This window comes from Scyliorhinus torazame, chromosome 5 (genome assembly GCF_047496885.1).
Source record: "Scyliorhinus torazame isolate Kashiwa2021f chromosome 5, sScyTor2.1, whole genome shotgun sequence".
Taxonomy (NCBI): Eukaryota; Metazoa; Chordata; class Chondrichthyes; order Carcharhiniformes; family Scyliorhinidae; genus Scyliorhinus; species Scyliorhinus torazame.
This window is the reverse complement of record NC_092711.1, coordinates 155,462,866-155,481,525: the sequence shown is the minus strand read 5'-3', so window position 1 is coordinate 155,481,525 and position 18,660 is coordinate 155,462,866. Positions and strand designations below refer to the sequence as shown.

The 18,660-nt window shown below is 46.0% G+C and overlaps 1 protein-coding gene across 1 annotated transcript in view; it reads right to left on the bottom strand.

Moving 5' to 3' along the window:
- Positions 1–1,667: 1,667 nt before the first annotated feature.
- LOC140417985 (uncharacterized) overlaps positions 1,668–18,660 on the bottom strand; it is a 175,933-nt gene continuing 158,940 nt past the window's right edge. The window contains 1 exon segment of the mRNA XM_072501416.1: positions 1,668–7,960. Coding sequence (XP_072357517.1) covers positions 6,632–7,960 — 1,329 coding nt within the window. The 3' untranslated portion in view covers positions 1,668–6,631.

Sequence of the window (18,660 nt, the reverse complement as noted above, 5' to 3'; positions counted from 1 at the left end):
GGATTTCAGAGCTGGTACCAGTTGGGAATTAGGAAGGTGGGAGATTTATTCATAGATGGGACTTTTGCGAGCTTGGGAGCACTGGAGGAAAAGTATGTTACCCCGGGGAAATTTCTTGAGATATATGCAGGTGAGGGCGTTTACTAGACAACAGGTGAGGGAATTTCCACGGCTCCCGACACAGCGGATACAGGACAGGGTGCTTTCAGGGGTGTGGGTCGGAGAGGGCAAGGTATCAGAGATTTACAGAGAGATGAGGGAAGAGGGGGAGGATTCGGTGGGCGAACTAAAAGGAAAGTGGGAAGAAGAACTAGGGGAGGAGATAGAGGAGGGTATGTGGGCTGATGCCCTAAGCAGGGTAAGCTCCTCTTCCTCATGCGCCAGGCTTAGCCTGATTCAATTTAAGGTGCTACATAGAGCACACATAACGGGGGCAAGATTGAGCAGGTTCTTTGGAGTGGAGAACAGATGTGGGAGGTGTGGCGGGAGCCCGGCAAACCACGCACATATGTTTTGGGCGTGCCCAGCACTGGTAGGATATTGGAAGGGAGTGACGGGAGTGACCTCGCAGGTGGTGAATGCCCGGGTCAAACCAAGCTGGGGGTTAGCTCTATTTGGAGTTGCAGAAGAGCCGGGAGTGCAGGAGGCGAAAGAGGCCGATGTCGTGGCCTTTGCGTCCCTCGTAGCCCGGCGCAGGATCCTACTCATGTGGAAGGAGGCGAAACCCCCCGGACTGGAGGCCTGGGTAAACGATATGGCGGGGTTTATTAAACTGGAGCAGATAAAGTTTGCCCTGAGAGGATCAGCTCAAGGGTTCACCAGGCGGTGGCAGCCATTTCTCGACTACCTAGGGGAACGTTAGAGGGAAGACAGATGACCAGCAGCAGCAACCCAGGGGGAGGGGGGGGAGGAGGTTTAGTTGAGTATAGGTCAATAGAGTATGAGGTTTTGTTACTTGTGTATTATTATTATTATTATTGTTAAAAATTTCTGTTTTGTTATTGTTATCGTTTCGTTTGCTTTGTAAGCGGGAAAAATGTTGTTCAGGAAAACATTTTCAAAATATATTTTTTTAAAAATAAAATAAAACTCAGGCTTTTACTATAACTACTGGTTCATTATTGTTTCATTAATTGTAACTTAATTAAGGATCACCACGTATTTCATCATCTGTTGCAGACTCATAGCTAATTAATATATTTAATTAATGCAAGATACACTGGTTCTCTACTGAGTACCACACTCCGTATACTTCACCCGGTGTCTATGTCTGTGTATTGAATGTCCTGTTTTTTTCATGTATGGAGCAATCTGTCTGGACTGCACGCAGTACAATACTTTTCGCTGTACCTCGATACATGTGACAATAAATCAAATCCAATCAAAGAGACAGTTTCTTACTCGTCTTCAGATTGAACAATGAGCCTTCTTAAAACTTATTCATTCATGGGAGGTGGGTGTCACTGGCTGGGCCAGCATTTATTGCTCATTCCAATTGCCCTTGAACTGCATGTCTTGCGAGGCTATTTCAGAAGGCACTTACAAGTCAACCACAACATTGCAGTGGATCTGGAGTCACGTGTAGGCCAGGCCATGTAAAGAGAGCAGATTTCCTAAAGAACATGAGTGAACCAAACGGCCTTTTACAACAATCGCCAATGTGAACATTAGACTTTTAATTTGAGGCTTTTATTCAATTTCAATATCTGTCGTAGCCAGATTGGATCTCAGGTCCCCAGAGCATTAACCTGGGTCTCTGGATTACTAGCCCAGCAACAGTACCATTACACCACTGCCTAGCCCACATAGACTTGGCAGAATATGTCGTCTTATAAATTCTCAAAATTATAAAGTAATTTATTTTTTCAAACAAATTCTGATAGCTCTGCAGTTTCTGGAAACATTTTGGTCGATGGTGTTATTTTTTGAAATAAAGATCTAGTCTTTACAATATAATTAATTAATATACCAATTCACTAATGATAATCAATGTTCACTACTGAATAATCATTAATTTAATTATTGTTTTTTGCTATGAAATCAATACATAGTCAATATAGAAAAGGTACAGAAGGTGAAATGGCTGCAGGAAGCCACGTGTTAGATGTATAAAAGGGCTGTCTTGACCTTGTTACTAATGACAGTGAATACACTATGAAAATAACAATTTTGAAACTAAATGTGATTACAGCTTCCTACATTACAACAGTGAATATGTTTCAAAAGTACTCCATTGGCTTTAAAACACTTTTGGAGGTCCAGTGGTAGTGAGAGTTTTATAGAAATGTACACTTGTTCTAATTGTCTGCAATCTCGGATATATTACACTCGGTGTCCTCACCAAAATCATTGATAAAGATTGAGTCTTAATTTTGTGTAATAACATCGTTGACACCATTTTGATACTCTGTGAAACCCAGACACATCATATGCACAGCTTTTGTTGTGAAACACAGCGTGTTGTGACTTGGAATGCACTGTCTATAAATTGTGCTGAAATCTTATTGCACTGTAACTTCCAAAAGGGAATTTGATGCATTCTGAAAAAAAAATCGAACAATGAGATTAAATGGATCGCTGTACAAAGAGCTGGCATAGGGAGAATGGGCCAAATAGACTCCTCCGTGCTCTCGGAGCCTTGTGTACATGTAAAACGAGTGGTAACGACCTGGAACCTACTGCCTATGAGGGTGGGAGATGCAGAAATGAGGAAAGGATTTCAACAGGAAATTGGATGGGCACTGAGAGAAATAAACCTATAGGGATTCGGGGACAGAACGGGGCAATGGACAGACTGGCTTGCTCCACAGAGAGCAGACATGGTATCAAAGGGCTGAATGGCCCCATTCCCCACCGTCCAGATGCTGTGATCTCAGGAGAGAAATTCAGCTGCTCCAGTCGCTCCAGCTAACTGGAGTCCCTCATCCCTGGTGCCATTCTTGTAAATTTTCACACTAACTTCATTGCAGTGTTAATGTAAGCCTACTTGTGACAATAATAAAGATTATTATTGTAAATGTCCTCCACAATCTAAGAACTTCACATCTTTCCTAAAGTGTGGGGCCCAAATATAAGGTTCCATTCCAGAGGGATAGAATTGAAAAACACGGAGGAAACGTTCAACCTGTTTAGAGCCAGGGTTAGACTGCACTGGGAGTCTCTGTCAACATTGGTCATCTCCATTAGAAAAAGGAAATAGAGGCACTGTAGAAGGTGCAACAAAGGTTCAAAATATACAGAACTGAGAGCATTTAACACTCAAGAAAGGATGGGGCTGCTTTTTTCTGGAAAAGAGAAGACTGATGGGTGACCTGATGGAAGTCTTTAAGATTGTGAAGGGATTCAATAATCCAACAGGAATTTCAGTAGAAACCTCTTTACAAAGCGAGTGGTGAGAATGTGCAACTTGCTACCCCAGCGAGTGGTTCAGGTGAACAGCATGAATCCATTGAACAGGAAGCTAGATACATACATGGGGGAGAATGGAATAAAAGGAGATGCTGATGGGAGAGATGTAGAGGGGTGGGTGGAGGATTATGTGGAGCATAAATACTGACACAGACCATGGCTAACCTCAGCCGGTATGGGAATTTAACCTGTGCTGTTGGTGTCACTCAGCACAAACCAGACATCCAGCCAACTGAGCTAACCGATCCCCGTGTAAATCTGTAATAATTGCTTAAATATTACTGATTGTCTGTCTCACACCATACTATTTAATGTAGTTTCCCAGTGCACCTCAGACAACTTGCCCCTCATACCCGGATAGTTTCCTTCTGTGAGAAGCACCAAGATAAATTAAACAAAAGAACCATGTAACCACCATAGCCCATCTTCATGGCAATGTGGCATAGATTTTGGGGTTTCCAAACAGAAATAGTAATGCAATATCTTCTAATCTCCAAACACCCTTTCACTCTTTGATCCTTGTGAAATGCGAAACCAGATATTCGCAAGAAGGCTCAGAGAGAATCAGCCCACTGGAGGCGAAGTCGTGAGACCGGTCAGTCCAGCAGAAAGAAACCCTCTGACCATCCCCATTGACCAACAGAATGAATAAAATGCAGTCCTGGATGTAATTGAGAACAGAAACAATAACAGCAGAATCCAATCCCTGTAATCAGTTGTGAACTTGTTGGTGTCTCAGAAGGTGCGATGAAGTGGGCAGCATGGTGGCGCACTGCTTAGCACTGCTGCCTCATGGCGCCAATGTCCCAGGTTCGATCCCGACTCTGGGTCACTGTCCGTGTGGAGTTTGTACATTGTCTCCGTGTGGAGACAACTTCTCCCCGTGTTTGCGTGGGTTTCGCCCCCACAACCCAAAGATGTGTAGGGTAGGTGGATTGGCCACGCTAAATTGCCCCTTAATTGGAAAAAAATAATTGTATTCTTTAAATTTATATATTTAAAAAAAGTGCGATGAATTACAAAACCCCTTCACACATTGAGGGCAGGTGAATGGCCTCTCCCCAGTATAAACTCCCTGTTGTGACTGCAGACGGCATAACCGAGTGAATCGCGCAAACAGACATAAACGGGTGTGAGATAATCGGGATTGTGGAGACATGGCCCAAGGGTGACCAGGGATGGGAACTGAATATATTCAGTATTTTGGAAGGACAGACAAAAAGGAAAAGGCAGTGGAGTGGCAGAGGAAATTAATGCAATAGTGGGGTAGGATATTAGCACCAATAATGTGGAATCTGTATGGGTAGAGCTGAGGAACACCAAGGGGCACGGAAATTAATGGGCATCGTATATAGACGCCCAAACTGCAGTGGTGATGTTGGGAATGGCCTAAAACAGGAAATTAGGCTGACTGTAAATGTTCCTACAGGTACGTCAAGAGAAAAAGATTGGGGAAGTCAAATGTAGGTTCCTTACAGTCAGAAACAGGAGAATGTATAATAGGGGACAAAGAAATGGCTGAGCAAATAAATACATATTTTGGTTCTGTCTTCACAAATGAGGGCACAAATCAGACACCAGACATGTTGGGGAACGCAGGATTTAGTGAGAGGGAGGAACTGAAGGAGATCAATATTAGTAGAGAAATGGTGTTGGGGAAATTGATGGAATTGAAAGCTGATAAATCCCCAGGGCCTGATAATCTGCATCCCAAAGTACTTAAAGAAGTGGCTCTAGAAATAGTGGATGCATTGGTGGTCATCACCCAGGATTCTATAGACTCTGGAACAGTTCCTGCAGATTGGAGGTTGGCTTATGTAACTCCACTATTTAAAAAGCGAGATAGAGAGAAAAAAGGGAATTATAGACCAGTAAGCCTGACATCGGCAAAATTCTAGAATCCATTATCAAAGATTTTAAAGCAAAGCACTAAGAAAACATGGCATGATCGGGCAGAGTCAGCAAGGATTTATGAAGGAGAAATCATGCTTGACAAATCGACTGGAATTCTTCGAGGATGTAACTAGCAGAGTTGATGAGGGGGAGCCAGTGGATGTGGTATATTTGGACTTTCATATGGCTTTTGACAAAGTCCCGCATAAGAGATCAGCGTGTAAAATTAAAGCACATGAGATTAGGGGTAGTGTGTTGAGATAGGTAGAAAATTGGTTGGCAGACAGGAAACAAAGAGTAGGGATTAATGGGTCTTTTTCAAATTGGCAGGCAGTGACCAATGGGGTACTGCAGGGATCGGTGCTAGGACCCCAGATATTCACAAGATATATTAATGATTTTTAAAAAAAATTTTATTACCCAATCTTTTTTTCCAATTAAGGGGCAATTTATCGTGGCCAATTCACCTACCCTGCACATCTTTGGGTTATGGGGGTGGACTCACGCAGGCACGGGGAGAACTTGTCTCCACACGGACTCAAAACAAGAAGGCAGACTATTAGCTGAATGGCCGTAAATTAGGAGAGAAGAATGTGCAACGAGACCTGGGTATCCTTGTACACCAGTCACTGAAGGTATGCATGCAGCTACAGCAGGCGGTAAAGAAGGCAAATGATATGCTAGCCTTCATTGCGAGCGGATTAGAGTACAGGAGCAGGGATATCTTGCTGCAATTATACAGGACCTTGGCGAGACCATACCTGGAATGTTGTGTGCAGTTTTGGTCTCCTTATCTGAGGAAGGATGTCGTTGCTCTAGAGGGAGTGCAGCGAAGGTTTACCAGACTGATTCCTGGGATGGTGGGACTGATGTATGAGAGATTGAATCAGTTAGGATTGTATTCGCTGGAGTTCAGAAGAATGGGGCATCTCATAGAAACCTAAAATATTCTAACAGGACTTGACAGGGTAGATGTGGGAAAGATTTTCCCGATGGTGGGAGTGTACAGAACCAGAGGTCGCAGTCTGAGGATACGAGGTAGACCATTTAGGACAGAGATGAGGAGAAATTTCTTCAACCAGAGAGTGGTGAGCCTGTGGAATTTGTCACCACGAGAAATAGTTGAGGCCAATACATTGTATGCCTTCAAGAAGCAGTTGGATATAGCACTTAGGGTGAAGGGTATCAAAGGATATGGAGGGGAAAGCGGGATTAAGTTATGGAGTTGGATGATAAGCAATGATCAGAATGAATGGCAGAGCAGGTGCTAAGGGCCAAATGGCCTCTTCCTGCTCCTATTTTCTATGGTTCTATGTAATGCCTTCCCACACTAAGAGCAGGTGAATGGTTTCTCCCCAGTGTGAACTCGCTGGTGTCTCAGCAGGGTGGATGAATCAATGAATCCCTTCCCACACTGAGAGCAGATGAATGGCCTCTCCCCAGTGTGAACTCGTAGGTGTGTCTGCAGTTTGGACGAATCAATGAATCCCTTCCCACACTGAGAGCAGGTGAATGGCCTCTCCCCAGTGTGAATGCGCTGGTGTGTCTGCAGACTGGATAACTGACTGAATCCCTTCCCACACTGAGAGCAGGTGAACGGCCTCTCCCCAGTGTGAACTCGCTGGTGTCTCAGGAGGGTGGATAAATCAATAAATCCCTTCCTACAATGAGAGCAGGTGAATGGCCTCTCCCCAGAATGAACTCGCTTGTGTGTCTGCAGGTTGGATAACCAAGTGAATCCCTTCCCACACTGAGAGCAGATGAATGGCCTCTCCCCAGTGTGAACTTGCAGGTGTCTCCGCAGGGCGGGTGAATGAATGAATCCTTGCCCACACTGAGAGCAGGTGAATGGTCTCTCCCCAGTGTGGACTCGCTGGTGTGTCTGCAGGCTGGACAACCGAGTGAATCCCTTCCCACACTGAGAGCAGGTGAATGGCTTCTCCCCAGTGTGAACTCGCTGATGGATCCGCAGGGTGGATGAATCAATGAATCCCTTCCCACACTGAGAGCAGGTGAATGGCCTCTCCCCAGTGTGAACTCGCTGATGTTTCCGCAGGGTGGATGAATCAATGAATCCCTTCCCACACTGAGAGCAGGTGAATGGCCTCTCCCCAGTGTGAATTTGCTGATGTTTCCGCAAGGCGGATGAATCAATGAATCCCTTCCCACACTGAGAGCAGGTGAATGGCCTCTCCCCAGTGTGAACTCGCTGATGTCTCTGCAGGGTGGATGAATCACGGAACGCTTTCCCACACTGAGAGCAGGTGAACGGCCTCTCCCCAGTGTGAATTTGCTGATGTCTCAGCAGGGTGGATGAATCACGGAACGCTTTCCCACACTGAAAGCAGGTGAACGGCTTCTCCCCAGTGTAATTTTGCTGATGTCTCTGCAGGCTGGATAATTGAGTGAATCCTTTCCCACACTGAGAGCAGGTGAATGGCCTCTCCCCAGTGTGAACTCGCTGGTGTCTCTGCAGGTTGGATGAATCAATGAATCTCTGCCCACACTGAGAGCAGGTGAACGGCCTCTTCCCAGTGTGAATGCGGCGATGAATCTCCAGCTCAGATGGGAATCTGTATCCCTTCCCACATTTCCATGATTTCTCCATGTTTTGGGTCGACTCGTGTCTCTCCAGATTGGACATCAGTGGAAGCGTTGTCTACACACAGAATATGTGCATTGTCTCTCCTCACTGTGAATGGTGTGATGTTTTTTTAGGCTGTGTAACTGGTTTAAGCTCTTTCCACAGTCAGTTCACTGGAACACTCTCACTCGGGCGTGTGTTGTGTGCTTTTCCAGTCACACTCACGTTTAAAATCTTTTGAAGCCGACAGATCGGACAAACATTTCTCCTTCTTGCCGATGATATTCAGAGCCCGATGATATTCAGATCAGAAGGAATCGAGTGAGTTTGTCACATCAAGACGTGATGTTTGAGATTTCTGTCTATAATTCCTCCTCTTCTGATATCCTTTAAAAACAATTTACAAAAGTCATCATTGTTATTACAGGATAGAAATTCAGAACAGACAGTTCTAGTTCCTATGGGACATTATTTACACTCTTGTTCTCCAAAAGCTGTAAATCTCCATCCCACACAATCTCCCTCCATTCTCACTCTGCTGAATGTAATATTCACCCTCCCAATTCTCCTGAAGGTGCTGATTCAGGCTGATTGACAGATCCAAGCTCAGCTCACTGCTTCCTGACCAGCACCCAGCGATTAGAATAGGAGCAAGAGTAGGCCATTCAGCCCACCGAGTCTGCTCAACCATTCAATGAGATCCTTGGCCGATCTACCTCAGCACCATTTTCCCGCACGATCCCAATATCCCTCGATATATTCAATATCTAGAAACCTATCAATATCTGTCTTTTCTTTTAACAAACAATTTTATTGAGGTATTTTAGGCATATAGAAAAAGTGATATTGTATAGTACAAAAAAAGTCAAGACACAAATTAAACATAGTGCAAACCACGGTTCTGTTCACACAAGGACCTGCCTCAATATCCCCCTACTCTACTCTAGCCCCCACCCCACCCGACGCTTAATCCTCTGCGAAGAAGTCAATAAATGGCTGCCACCTTTGGGCGAACCTTTCAAGGCGTACTTGACTTTCTCTAGGCCAAGAAAGTTTGTCATGTCCGATAGCCATACCTCAGCCCTCGAGGGCTTTGAGTCCCTCCATGCTAACAGTATTCATCGCCGAGCTACCAGGGAAGCAAAGGCCAGAGCGTCGGCCTCTCTCTCTTCCTGGACTTCCGGATCCTCCGAAACCCCAAAGATTGCCACCTCCGGGCTCATTGCCACCCCAGTTTTCAATACCCGGGACATGACATCTGCGAATCCCTGCCAATACCCCCTGAGTTTAGGGCACAACCAGAACATGTGTACATGGTTAGCCGGCCCTCAGGCGCATCTAGCACACTTGTCCTCCAGCCCGAAGAATTTGCTCATCTGGGCCACTGTCATGTGGGCCCGGTGCATGACCTTAAACTGGATCAGGCTGAGCCTGGCGCATGTGCGGTCGTATTTACTCTGCTCAGGCCTTCTGCCCAGATACTGTCCTCCATCTCCCCCCACACCCCCCGAGCTCCTCGTCCCACTTAAGCTTCAGGTCCTCGGTCTGCTTATCCTCAGCTCCCATTAGATCCTTGTAGACGTCTGAGACTCTACCCTCTCCCCTAGAAACTACCCTGTCCTGCCTCCCCTTCGGCGGGATATGTGGGAAGGACGGCACCAGTCTGCGTAGGAAATCCCGCACCTGTAAATATCGAAAGTCGTTCCCTCTCGTCAGCCCAAACTTCTCCTCCAGCGCCCTCATGCCCGGAAAGCTCCCTTCCAGGAACAGATCCCCCATCCTCACAATCCCCGCCCTCCTCCACAGTCGATACCCCCCGTCCATGTTCCCCAGGGCAAATCGGTGGTTGCCGCAGATTGGGGTCCACACCGATGCTCTTACCTCCCCTACATGCCTCCTCCACTGGCCCCAGATCCGAAGAGCCGCCACCACTATCGGGCTGGTGGAGTTCCGTGCCGGCGGAAGCTGCAGAGGCGCCGTGACCGGGGCTGCTAAGCTAGTGCCCCTACACGAAACAGCATCAATATCTGTCTTGAACATACCTGATGACTGAGGCTCCACATTCCTCTGGGGTAGAGAATTCCAAAGCTTCACCACATCCTTGAGTGAAGAGATCCCTCCTCATCTCAGCTTTCACTCTATTTTCCTACCTGTTCCCCATAACCCTTAACTCCATTGTCAATAAAATTTCTGTCAAACTTGTGCTTCAATATATTCGATGGCCCCCAGACTCCACTGGTCCCTGTGGAAGAGAAATCCAAAGACTAACAACCCTCTGAGGGAAGAGATGACTAGAAATATATAACGTAGCTACAGTCTTATATTACGAGAAATAACAATACATTTACTTTATTACAAAACAGTAAATAATATATCTAACCTGTACCATGTAACAACACTGGACATATCTCTGTCCATTATTAATTTAATTGCCCTGAAATGTCAGCCATCTCCTGGGGAAATCACCCCTTTAATTATGAACATTAGGAAAGAGGCAATCCTTTTTTGAAAAAATTTAGAGTAGCCAATTTTTTTTTTCCAATTAAGGGGCAATTTAGCGGGGCCAATCCACCTACCCTGCACATCTTTGGGGGGAGACCCACGCAGACACGGGGAGAATGTGCAAACTCCACACGGACAGTGACCCAGGGCCTGGATTCGAACCCTGGTCCTCAGCGCCATAGGCAGCAGTGCTAACCACTGTGCCACGCCCCTCCCCAGAGAAACAAGAATTGTCTGTTCAGAATTTCTATCCTGGATTGACAGTGAAGACTTTTTTCTTAAATTACAAAAAAATTAAATTTAGACTACCCAATTCTTTTCCCCCCCCCACCTGATTAAGGAGTAATTTTAGCGTGGCCAATTCACCTACCTGCACATCTTATTGGATTATGGGGGCCAGACCCACGCAGACATGGGGAGAACGTGCAAACTCCATACAGACAGTGGCCCGGATCAAACCACTGAGCCACCGTACCTGCCCCTACAGTGATGACATTTGTGAACTCCTTTTACAGGATATTACAAGGGGAGGATTTACATATGGGAACTCAAATCAAACTTCACATCAAGATTTAATAGAGTCACTTCATTCATCAGGACCTGAATATCATTGGCCCGTGAATGCGGAAGAAGAAATGTTTGTCTGTTCTGTCTGTAGGAAAAGATTTTCAAGATCAGTGTGACTGAAAAAAACCCCGATACACACATGACTCGGGTGAGAGTGTTCCAGTGAACTGACTGTGGAAAGAGCTTTTAACCAGTTACACAGTCTGAAAAAACATCACACCATTCCCACAGCGGGGAGACCGTATACGTGCTTTCTATGGGGATAAGACTTCAACAGATCGTCAAACGTGGAAAGCAACAAGGACACCAGCAGCATGCTGAAACCATGGAAATATGGGGACTGTGGGAAGGGATTCAGATCCGCATGTGAGCTGGAGACTGATCACCATCGTCATACCGGCGACAGACCATTCACCTGTTCTGAGTGTGGGAAGGGATTCACTCAGTTATTCCAGTGAGGGTTTATCCTCGAGGTGGGCAATATCATCGTTCTTTTTCTTTTTGTGCTGAGAGGGGTTGCCCTGCCAGAAGTGAGCTGGTGAATGAGAGTGAGATGGGGGCTGCAGTTGTTGAACCAGTTTTGGCTGGTTTTGTCTGGGTCAGAGCCGGGGGGGGCGGGGTTTGGTTTCAATTTGTGCATCTGGGTGGGGCGTTGGCAGGAAATGGGGGTGGGACAGAGGGGTTAGCTTGCTGGTGATGACTTTAGAACTGTTTTTGTTTTACTCTCAGGGTGTGTGTGGCAACCATCTTGTGTGGACCCTTGGCCTGTACTTTTTGAAGATTTACTCGATCGTCCCTCACGGTGGAAATGGCTGATTCCATGATGGGGAAGTGGGGGTGGGAGACCCCGGATTTGGCTGGTCACCTAGAATGTAAGGGGATTGGGTGGAACAGTAAAGAGGTTGAGTGTTTTCGCTCAATGAAAGAATCTAAATGCTGGTGTGGTGTTCTTGCAGGAGACTCACTTGCAGGTTAGAGATCAGACCAGGGTGGCATGGCAGCGCAGTGGTTAGCACTGCTGCCTAACAGCACCGAGGTCCCAGGTTTGATCCTGGCCCCGCATCATTGGCTGTGTGAAGTTTGCTCATTCTCCCCATGTCTGCATGGACTTCGCCCCACATCCTAAAGCTGTGCAGGTTAGGTGGATTGGCCACGTGAAATTGCCCCTTAATTGGAAAAAAAAATAATTGGGTACTCTAAACATATAGAAAAAAAAATAGAGATCAGACAAGACTGCGGAGGGGTGAGCCAAGTGTTTCACTCGGGCTTTGACGAAGGGCTCGAGCTGCTGCAATTCTAATTAATAAACAGATTCCTCTTTCGGCCATTGGGCTTGTTGCGGACACTAATGGGAGATACATGGTGGTCAGCGGGTCTTTGGCGTACATTTCGTGGTCTATGCCCCTAACTGGGACGATGGGCGGATGGTAGCCCAGTGGTTAGCACTGTTGCTTCACAGCGCCAGGGACCCAGGTTCAATTCCCGGCTTGGGTCACTGTCTGTGAGGGGTTTGCACATTCTCTCCGTGTCAGCGTAGGTTTCCTACGGGTGTTCCGTGGGTTTATTATTGTGGCAATAATAAAGATTATTATTATGTGGCATTTGTGAAAAAATTGTTGGGATCCATCCCATCAATTGATTCTTGGAGGGGACTTCAATTGTGTTCTGGATCCTAAATGGACTGGTCCAAGCCCATTCAACCTCTACAATATCACAGAAAAAGGAATGAAACCAGGCGGACCATCCAACATCGACCCAGGCACCAGAAACGACAATGGGAAACCCAGCAAAAGATTTTTAAAAACTGTTCCCATCAGCAAATTGTAAAAGGATTACAGGACACAGATTTAAGGTTGTGAACAAGATCTACAGGGGAGATAGGAGGTAGTCATTTTGTACAGATCTGGAACTCAATGCTTACACACAAAGATTGATAATCTCCAGGTCCTGATAACTCGAATGGTGGTGTCAGAATTTGATGTGAGGATTGGTTGTGAGTTTCCTGTCTGCAAATCCCTTTCTAATCCCCCATGAAAGAAGTTTACATAGGCATCACTGTCAGTCCAGAAATGTAATTCAGGAAAGATAAATATTTCTCCTGGTTTGAATTTGCTGTGTGTAAATCCTCCCCTACTAATCCCCTGTAAAAGGAGTTTCCAAAATTAATCACGGTCAGTCCAGGAAAGAAATCCACTACATTCTCCCCTCCTGCTCCCTGGTCCACAATGACCACTCATGCTCCCCTCTGTCCACTGACCCGCATTGTCATCAGCAGTCCCCTGATTTGAGGGTGATGTTGACTCAGGGTTGCGAGTTTCTGCCCTGGGTCTTCATGTGACGGAACAGAGCCGCAGAGCTTTGGACACATGGGTCAGGATGTCCAATGATGCAGTGAAATCCGGAGAGCAGGATTTGCTTCCTTTTCTTTTCATCTCTGCCAGCGCTTTGCATCAAGACATTGGGACTCAAAGACTAATGACGTTTGATGGACAAGTTGTCTCCATTCTGAACAATGGGGAACAAGCTCCTCCCATTCATTGAAACATCGCCCCCGACAAAGACGGCAAACGCGCATGCGCCCTGATGCACATCCAATAAAGATGGCGGCCGTTAACTCGAGCCGAAATGAGGAGTTGCAGTTCTGCTCGGTACAAACTGGGTCCCAGAAATGTTTTCTGCGGTTTGCGGCTCACAACAGCTTTACACAACGTTTCCGCCCATCACCGCGATCTCTCGCTCCCTCATATTGTTAAACTCCTCTTACCAATTTACGATCTGAAAAAGACGTCCTTCTCCTTCGCTACTACCCACACTGCGCATGCACCTGGCCCCGCCCCTCATTCACTCCGATTAGTTGGAGGACCAGCCGCCCTCACTTGGTCCATGAGTCCCGGGACCTACCATCAATCACCCGGATATTGTGACGGTGACAGATGGTGAGAGCGACCACTGACGGCTCAGGCTGACTGGCTGATTGTTCCTGTCTCTGCCTCCTCCCCAGTCCCCACTTCTGCTACCCCACCCTCTGTCCCCCCACCCCTGTGCCTGAGGTGGGAGTGGGACCGCCTGAGACTGCAGACCCTGCCCTCCCCTCTGCCTGAAATGGGAGTGGGACCACTTCATGCAAAGTAAATAATGTAAATCGCTTATTGTCACAAGTAGGCTTCAAATGAAGTTACTGTGAAAAGCCCCTAGTCGCTACATTCCGGCGCCTGTTCGGGGAGGCTGTTACGGGAATCGAACCGTGCTGCTGGCCTGCATTGGTCTGCTTTCAAAGCCAGCGATTTAGCCCTGTGCTAAATGTTTTTCCTACCAATACAGGCAGATCTAAAATAAATACATTTGTCTCTTTGGGAAAGATGCATCATCAATGGGTGCACACTCTCCCCATGTCTGAGTGGGTTTCCTCCGGGTGCTCCGGTTTCCTCCCACAAGTCCCGAAAGACGTGCTTGTTAGGTGAATTGGACATTCTGAATTCTCCCTCCGTGACCTGAACAGGTGCCGGAGTGTGGCGACTCGAGGCTTTTCACAGTAACTTCATTGCAGTGTTAATGTAAGCCTCTAATAGAGATTATTATTAAAGAAGGAAGTAAAGGATTAAACTGAAAGTGCTGTACAAATCTGAGAAGGTTTGTGTTCGGTGAAAGGTGGGACCGATTTTAAGAAGCAGCAAAAAATGACCAAAAAAAAATAAAGAGGTAGGAAGGAAGTGGAGTCTGAGGGCAAACTAGCTCGAATATATAAATAGATAGAATCAGATGTGGCATGATTTATACAGTTGGGAATTAAGGTCAGTACTTCAGCTTGGAACTGCCAACAAACAGCCTCGTCCATAGTACTTGAGGAAAAGGACAGTCACATTGCTGGGTGTTTATTGCAGACCGCCATATAGTTAGCGGGAAATTGAGGAGCAACTATGTGCACAATTCATGGAGGTGTGTAAAAATAATAATAGGGTAATTATATAAGGTGATTTCAACTTTCCCAACATTAATTGGAATAGTCATCATGTTAAGAGTTTAGATAACTTTTATTAATGTCACAAGTAGGCTTACATTAACACTGCAATTTTGTTACTGTGAAAATCCCCTAGTCGCCACATTCCGGCTCCTGTTCAGGTACACTGAGAGAGAATTCAGAATTTCCAATCCACCTAACAAGCAGATGGAGTAGAGTTCTGAAAATGTATGCAGGAGAACCTTTTAGCTCAATATGTAGAGGGTCCAACAAGGGATGGTGCAGTGCTGGACCTAATTCTAGGGAATGAAGCCGGCAGGTGGTTGATGTGTTGGAGGGGGAACATTTTAGTGATAGCGACCACAACTTGGAACAAAATAAAATGGACAAGTTGCAAAAAAAGGTTGTGTATTGGGGGAGAACGGATTTTAGTAAAATAAGGCCAAGGAAGGGCAAGAGTTACTTGTGGGGAAATCTACAGAAGAGCACTGGGGCATTCAAAAAGGAAATGGGGAGGGTATAGGCCCAACATGTTCCCTCGAGGGTAATAGGAAGGAGTAACAAGCACAGAGAACCATGGATGGCCAGAGACATTCAGGATACGATGAGAAGGGAAAGAGAGGCTTTTAGCAAGTACAAGGGGAGCAATCAACAAAGGCATTAGTGGAGCACAGAAAGTGCAGGATGGAGTTTAAGAAAGCAATTAAGAGAGCAAAGAGGGGACATGAGAAAGTTCTGGCTGGTAAAAGTAGGGAAAATCCCAAGATGTTCTGTAAGTATATCAATAACCGGGGAAAGAGTAGGGCCCATTCGGGACAAGGGGGGATCTGTGGGTGGAGCCAGAGGACATTGGCAGGATGTTGAGCAAATTCTTCACATCTGTCTTCACCCAAGAGAATGAGGAGGTAGATGTGGAACTCGGGGAGAAAGACTGAGGTTCTTGAGCAAATAGGGAATGACAAGGTATTGGAGATGTTGCAGGCTTAAAAGTGGACAAATCTCCATATGCAGATGATGTGTGTCCCAGGATGCTGTGGGAGTGAAGGGAGGAGATTGCAGGGACTCTGCCCCAAATTTTTAATTCCTCTCTGGCCACAGAGGACTGGAGAACAGCTAATATGATCCCACTATTTAAAAAAGATTGTAGAGATAAGCCAGGGAACTACAGAACAGTGAGTCTCATGTCAGTGGTAGAGAAACTATTGGCGAAAATTCTGAATCTATTTCCACTTGGAGAGGCAAGGATTGATCAGGATTAGTTATCATGACTTTGTCAGAGGGAGGTCATGCCTAATTCATTTGATTGCATTTTTTGAGCATGTGACCAAGTGTGTGGATGAGGGTAGTGAAGTTGATGCTGTTTATATGGATTTCAGCAAAGCCTTTGACAAGGTCCCACATGGGAAACTTATTAAGAAGACAAATGCACATGGGATACAGGGTAACTTGATAAGGTGGATTCAAAATTGACTTGACTGCAGGAGACCAAGGGTGATGACAGATGGCTGCTTTAGTGACTGGAAGCCAGTATCCAGTGGTGTCCCACAGGGATCTGAGCCGGGTCCCCTATTGTTCATCATTTATATAAACAACATAGATGACGATGTGGGGGGTACGATCAGTAGGTTTACAGATGACACAACGATTGGCCGGGTGGTTAACATTGAGGTTGAGTGTCTTGGGTTACAGGAAGATACAAACGGGATGGTCAAGTTGGAAGAAAAAAGGAGATGGAATTGAACCCTGAAGTGTGGGGTGATACACTTTGGAAGTTGAAATTTGACTAGGAAGTATTCACTGAATGGCCTGACAGTGGGAAGTTCTGAGGAACAAGGGGACATTGCCGTGTTTGTCCATAGATCTCTGAAGGCAGAAGGGCAGGTTAATAGGGTGGTGAAAAGAGGCATATGGGACACTCGCTTTTATTAATTGGGGCATAGATTACAAAAGCAGGGAGGTCATGTTGGAGTTGTGTAGAAGTTTGGTGAGACCACAGCTGGAGTACTGTGTACAATTCTGGTCACCACATTATAGGAAGAATGTGGTTGTACCGGAAAGTGGAGCTGAGTCCACAAAAGATCAGCCATGATCTCATTGAATGGTGGAGCAGGCTCGAGGGGCCAGATGGCCTACTCCTGCTCCTAGTTCTTATGTACTGGAGGGGTGCAGAGGAGATTCACCAGGATGTTGCCTGGGATGGAACATTTTAAGTTGTGAACAGAGGTTGGATAGGCTTGGGTTGTTTTTGGTGGAGCAGAAGAGACTGAAGGGCAGCATGATTGCACAGTGGTTAGCACCGTTGCCACACAGCGCCAGAGACCTGGGTTCGACTGTGTGGAGTTTGCACGTTCTCCCTGTGTCTGCATGGGTTTCCCCCGCGTGCTCCAGTTTCCTCCCACAGTCCAAAGATGTGCAGGTTAGATGGATCGGCTATGCTAAATTGCCTCGAGGTGGGGAATTGGGCCTAGGTAGGGTGCTCTTTCAGAGGGCCGGTGCAGACTCGATGGACTGAATGGCCTCCTTCTGCACTGTAGGGATTCTATGACCTGATCAAGGTGTACAAAATTATGAGTGGCATGGACAGGGTGGATTCAGGGTGGACAGCAGCTGTTCCCTTTAGTTCAAAGGTCAGCTACGAGGGGACAGAAGTTCAAGGTGAGGGGCAAGAGGCTTAGGGGGATTTGAGGAAAAACATTTTTACCCAGAGGGTGCTGACAGTTTGGAATGCACTGCCAGGGAGGGTAGTAGAGGCGGGTTGCCTCACATCCTTTAAAAAGTATCTGGATGAATACTTGGCATGTTATAACATTCAAGGACCAGGTGCTGGCAAATGGGATTGGGGAGGCAGGTCAGGTGTCTTTCATGCTTCGGTGCAGACTCTGATGGGCTGAAGAGCCTCTTCTGCACTGTATTATTCTGTAAAGATCTGGATGAAGGTTTTGAACTTCAATCGCTTTAATTGATGGGCGGGGGGGGGGGGCGACTGGAAAGGACTCGCTGGAAATCACATGAGAGAGGAAAAAAAACTTCAATCGTCAACCTGCTCAGTTGGGAAGGCAGTCTCATTGGGGAACAAGCTGAGGAAGGAAGGCTATGTTTGCTGGCTCTCTCTGTCTTTCTGCCTTGTCTAAAATTGTGTGTGGCTCTCACCCTGCAGTCAGAGAACTCTCAGTGTGACTGGTCTGCATTTAAACCTGCAAAGCTGGGACCAGTTGGTGATAAATCCCAGATTTATCCACCTGGACCAGCTTTACACGGGAAACTCCAGGTCAACAACCTGGAGACCCTGCAAACTTTATCCTTTGTTTTGTAACAGCCTCTGAAGCGAGACTCTATCTGTTTGTTGTTTGTTTGTCTATGCGTGTACTAGAGGAATTCTTCAGGAAGACATTGATAGTTTTACTTCCCAATTACAACCGTGCGTTTATCAATGCTTGCAACTTGTTAAAAGTACTTTAATTTTTTTTTTTTAAATATATTTTATTCAAATTTTTGGCCAAACATAACAGTACGTAGTGTTTCTTTTACACAACAATAAAGCAATGTAAATAACAGTGGCCAGTTTTAAACAAATAGATAAATAATATATAAACAAAAACAAAACTGAATGGCAACTGCCTTGTCCAAAATACTCTCCAAAAATACAATCCAGCAATCCAATATACAATTACCTATAACAACCACCTATACATATTATACATATACAATAACATCTCTGAGAGTCCGTTCAATTCCTCCCCTCCCCCCC